Below are 5,010 nucleotides of genomic sequence, written 5' to 3' on the forward strand. Positions count from 1 at the left end.
TCTACTACAAATACTAAATTAAATATGTTCATCTAATTATCTTAACATTTCTACAACAAATATCAAATCAATAATGTTAAAATTATAATAATGATATTTACATAATAATAAATCGTAAACTGATATTTATTAAGTCAATATGCAACTAACAATAAATCGTAAAATACTTTAAATAATATATTTTTACACTTACTTGAGAGTTTCTTCCGACAAGTTGATGTTATAAAAAAATCTTTTCGAATTTTTTACTCACTTTTTTTACATGCAAAAACATATTAAAATTAATATTTTAATATTAAATAATAAGAAATAGATATATTTTATTCGAATACAAATTAAATTTTATTCGAATAATACTTACAGATTAAAGATTGGAAGAAAATTTCGTTCAAAATTTTCTCAAATATTCTTCTCGGATGCTTACTCTTTCAATTCTTTTTCAGATTTTGTTCTCTCCTTTCCTCACCACTACTTTACTCCTCAATTCTCAACCAAAACACCTTATTTTATAACATCCCAGATATTTATTATAATTTCTCGCGTTCAACCACCAACCACCAACATACCAGGTTATTAATGAATAATTAATAGTACCATTATTACTTACATGTTTCTAGTCGGAGGCAACCTACCACCTTACACTGAAGACGCCGAGTAATCCTGGGGTCTTTTGCATGGCATGAATGCCTGAAGACGCCAGGTAGTCTTGGAGGCTTCATACGCCGAGATTTCTTGAAAACTTTCTTTTTGTACTATAAAATTCACCCTAGATAGGAAATTAATCCGGGACCGCATTATTATGGGAATTAAATATTCCCAACCACATTATTGTGGTCATTTTTCCCTTACATACTAAGTGCTCAAATTTGAAATTTTAAAAAATAATAATAACTTTTTTTTAAAAGAATAGTAAATATTTTTATCAGATCCGCTCTATTAAAATTTTTATTATTAAATATAATTTAAATCAAATTATTGTCTAAAATTTACCTTACTTTCTGTAGCTTTACTTGTAAAACCAAAAAAAGAGTACACCATATAGAAAATCATAAATTGCACCTTCCTGCAACAATTTAGCCTCTCTTTTCCCTTATCTACCATTTATGTTCTAAATAACATATTCAAGATTTGTGATTCTTTATTCTGTACTCATATATTGAACTTAAATTACATATCTCCATATGAGTATAACTTCAATTTTATTAATATAGGAAAGGATTAATATAAAAATATGTATTTAAATTATATCCTCAGTTAATTTTAAGTATTCAAAAATTTTAATTTTTTTAAAAATTAAAATTTTAAAAAATATAAACACAATACATGTCAAATAATAAATTTTCAATGAATGTTATAGTGTAGACACTTAAAATAATAAAATTGAAAATATTAACAATCTATTTTGAATGAATATATTTTTTAAATATCTAAAATTAATTTAAATTATAATTTAATCACTTATTGCATTAATCCTATATAAAACAATTTAGCCTTATCTCCATTCTTTCTTGCTTTTGTCAAAATAGAAGACAATAGGCAATCTATAACCAATAATTATACGGCATAGGAAATCACGTATTCATAAAGTAACCCATCATCAATTCCCATCAAAAGTTATTCGTCTAGTCACCCCTAACAAATCAGAATACCTTACAACAATTTTCAAAGAAACACTCTTTTTTTTCCTGCAAGTTTACTATTTATTCCTTCTTTGAGAGGCTGTTGATTTCCAGTGTTTGTTTCGAGAGAAAATTGAGAGGGAAAAAAATATGGTGTGGAGATGGAGGTATTGTTACAGGGAAGTTCTGCCAATCTCGGCTATGGTGACAATGGAGTGTATAAACGTGGGTTTAAACACACTTTTCAAAGCAGCTACTTTGAGTGGCATGAGTTACCATGTTTTTGTTGTCTATGCTTACGCCATAGCTGCTCTCGTTCTCCTCCCTGCTCCTTTCTTCTCTTACAGGTCATTCCTTCTCGTCTTACAGGCCGTATTCATGTTTCAGTATTAAAAATTTTGTTCATTTTCTGATATATTTCCCTTTAGTTTTGATGCAGATCAAGAGTTCTCCCTCCACTGACCTCCCCTATACTATGCAAGATTGGACTCCTTGGACTTATAGGGTAACTTCATCTGACACATGCAGTTCAAATGGTTTTTTTTTATCCTTTTAGAAGATTTATCCTCACAAATTTTGCTTCATTTTCACAGAAAGATCTCGTGTTTTCCATTTCTTTAACGTTTATGAAACTGGATTCCAGGAGTTCATCTCAGATCATGGGGTATACAGGCATCAATTACAGTTCTCCAACTCTTGCTTCTGCAATTAGTAACCTCACACCAGCTTTCACCTTCATTCTGGCAATCATTTTCAGGTTTTTTTCAAGCGCCCTTTAGCGTACAAAATTCAATGGATTGTTCACCTGAAAAAACTGGTAAAAATTGGACTGACAATTTAATACCCTTTTGGTCAGAGTTTCTGATCGATTTTCATCAGTTAATTCTGTCCCTTAGATTATGTTTTTCTTTTGGCTTTTGGTTGGTGCTTGAGGTTCACTTTGGTAGTTTTGGAATCTACTTGGGGCCCCAACACAATTTGACTCCTTTAGCCATTTGCTCAATTAGGTAAACTTTACCCTTGAGTTCTCATTTTATTTGTTTGGATTATTACAAGATAATATCTCTTTGAATCCAAATATGTATCTCTATAGACCTGGTGCTCCAACCCCGGAACTCTAAGTATAACAATATCTCTTTGATCACTGAGATCGCGTGTTACACGCATATACTCCTATTGCTAAATGCTACCAAGCCCATCTAGCTATATATTTTTGTTATTCTTTGTTTGAAAAGAATGATGTTCTCTCTTTAATTTTGATTCTTTTTATTTTTATTTTTCCCTTGTGACTTGAAAAAGAATGGAGAAGCTAGTTTGGAAAAGGACAAGCAGTCAAGCTAAAGTCATAGGCACCATAATATCAATTATAGGTGCATTTGTTGTGACTCTTTACAAGGGTCCAGCTATAGTCATTTCATCAGCACCTTCAATGTCTCTTCAACAACCCCTTATTTCATCGAACCCTAACTGGATCCTCGGTGGCCTTTTCCTCACCGCCGAGTATATTCTAGTACCTCTCTGGTACATTGTTCAGGTATAAAGAGTTGGCTGGTTCGATCACAATTCTTAAGCTATTATGCAAATGGTAGTTTGTCGAGATACGACGAAATGTAATCGATTCTTTGCCATTCTGCAGACACAAATCATGAAGGAGTATCCGGATGAGATGACTGTAGTTTGCTTTTACAATTTATTTGTAAGTTTCATAGCTGCAATTGTTGGTTTAGCTACAGAGAGAGATTCGAGTACTTGGAGATTAAGGCCAGATATTGCATTAGTCTCTGTTGTTTGCTCGGTAAGAAACTTTGTGCCATGGTTAAACAACAGTACTCTTAAATCTTGTTCAATTTTGTATCTTATTGTTTAGCTCCTATGATCTGTATAGGGACTCTTTGGTTCTTGCTTGAACAATACGGTCCATACATGGGCTCTGCGCTTGAAAGGACCCGTTTTCGTGGCGATGTTTAAGCCGTTGTCTATTGCCATCGCTGTTGCCATGGGCGTCATGTTCCTAGGAGATACACTCTATCTTGGAAGGCAAGTATTTTGCATAATTTTATATGGATTTTCTTATGAAAAATGAAGAACTCTGATGAATGGTTTCCCTTATACATTGCAGTCTCATCGGAGCAACGATAATATCGATCGGATTTTACACAGTGATGTGGGGGAAAGCAAAAGAAGAGATGGGTGAATGTGGGAATGAAAGTATGATAGACTCACCATCTTCCCACAAGGCCCCCCTGCTTCAAAGCTATAAGAATGAACAAGTGTAGAAATCATGTGGTTGTGAATGCAAAATCGAATCAAATGACCATTTGGAGATACTCAGCTCCTTTTGAAATCCATCTTCCTACAGAAAGGTTTCTGATATGAGGATACTGAGGCTCGACGTTAATAGAAAACAGATAGTATAAACAACCTTGTGGATTTGGGTACCGAAAATTTATAATATAATTTGTAGTTTGAAAACAACATTTGTCTACCTCGGTAGTGATGCAATATTAACATCATTTCGTTTTACCTCAAAATTATTATTTTTTTTGGGTAAACTATGCCAGAGACCATCCAATTGTAGTCCCTTTTTATTCTGACTATTATTTTTAAATTCTTATCAATCAGATCACTCAATTATTTAAATTCATTCAATCAAACCATTAGCGGTTAACAATTAACGGATGTTCTAACGTGACAGTTGATAAAATTGGTATAATTTACATTTAGTTATTAATTACTTACATAATCTATCAAAGTGGTCATAATTTATATTTAATTTAAATATTTTAAAATATATCATTGGAGGGATTTTATTAATTTATATTTAATTTAAATATTTTTTCTCTAATCATATGGTGACATATGGTACCATATGATGGAAAGAAAGCAAATTGAAACAAAATTGTGCTGCATTGGGTAGGGGGAAACAAACCTTTCCCCTTGGATGATAAGGAACCACCTCAACCACTAGCCCAAGGATATTTTCTAGTATAATGCTTACTTCAACTAATATTTATCTTCTAATATAATGAAGGTTGAAACAATAAAAATAAAAACAATACTAAAACGACTCAAGTCGAGGCAAACAATATATTTTAAAATATATTATTTTCTGGGTGGTTCGAATATAATAAATATATTACTTTGATCATTTAAAATATAATAAAACTAGAAGCAACACTAAAATGACTTGATTCTAATAAATTAATATTTTAAAAAAGATGAAATAATATTCGACCCAGATCGAGTTAAAATATTTTACATAGTTGAAATAATATAGTCGATCCGGTCGAATATTATTTCAACTATTTTAAAATATTAATTTATTCGAATTAAGTTGAGACAACCAAGATATTATAAGTAATAAGGACTAAATGTAAATTATGTCAATTTT

General features: G+C 31.4%; 1 protein-coding gene across 1 annotated transcript; it reads left to right on the plus strand.

The window, feature by feature from the left end:
- The first annotated feature begins 1,621 nt into the window (after nt 1–1,621).
- Nucleotides 1,622–3,921, plus strand: LOC120193124 (WAT1-related protein At3g28050-like). The gene is made up of 7 exons (XM_039195725.1): nt 1,622–1,966; nt 2,059–2,124; nt 2,263–2,376; nt 2,919–3,153; nt 3,256–3,414; nt 3,505–3,656; nt 3,739–3,921. The coding sequence occupies exons 1-7, from the start codon at nt 1,770–1,772 to the stop codon at nt 3,893–3,895; spliced, it is 1,080 nt and encodes a 359-aa protein (XP_039051656.1). The 5' UTR covers nt 1,622–1,769; the 3' UTR covers nt 3,896–3,921.
- Nucleotides 3,922–5,010: the final 1,089 nt, after the last annotated feature.

This window comes from Hibiscus syriacus, unplaced genomic scaffold (genome assembly GCF_006381635.1).
Source record: "Hibiscus syriacus cultivar Baekdansim isolate YM2019G1 unplaced genomic scaffold, ASM638163v2 tig00116989_pilon, whole genome shotgun sequence".
NCBI classification, from domain to species: domain Eukaryota; kingdom Viridiplantae; phylum Streptophyta; class Magnoliopsida; order Malvales; family Malvaceae; genus Hibiscus; species Hibiscus syriacus.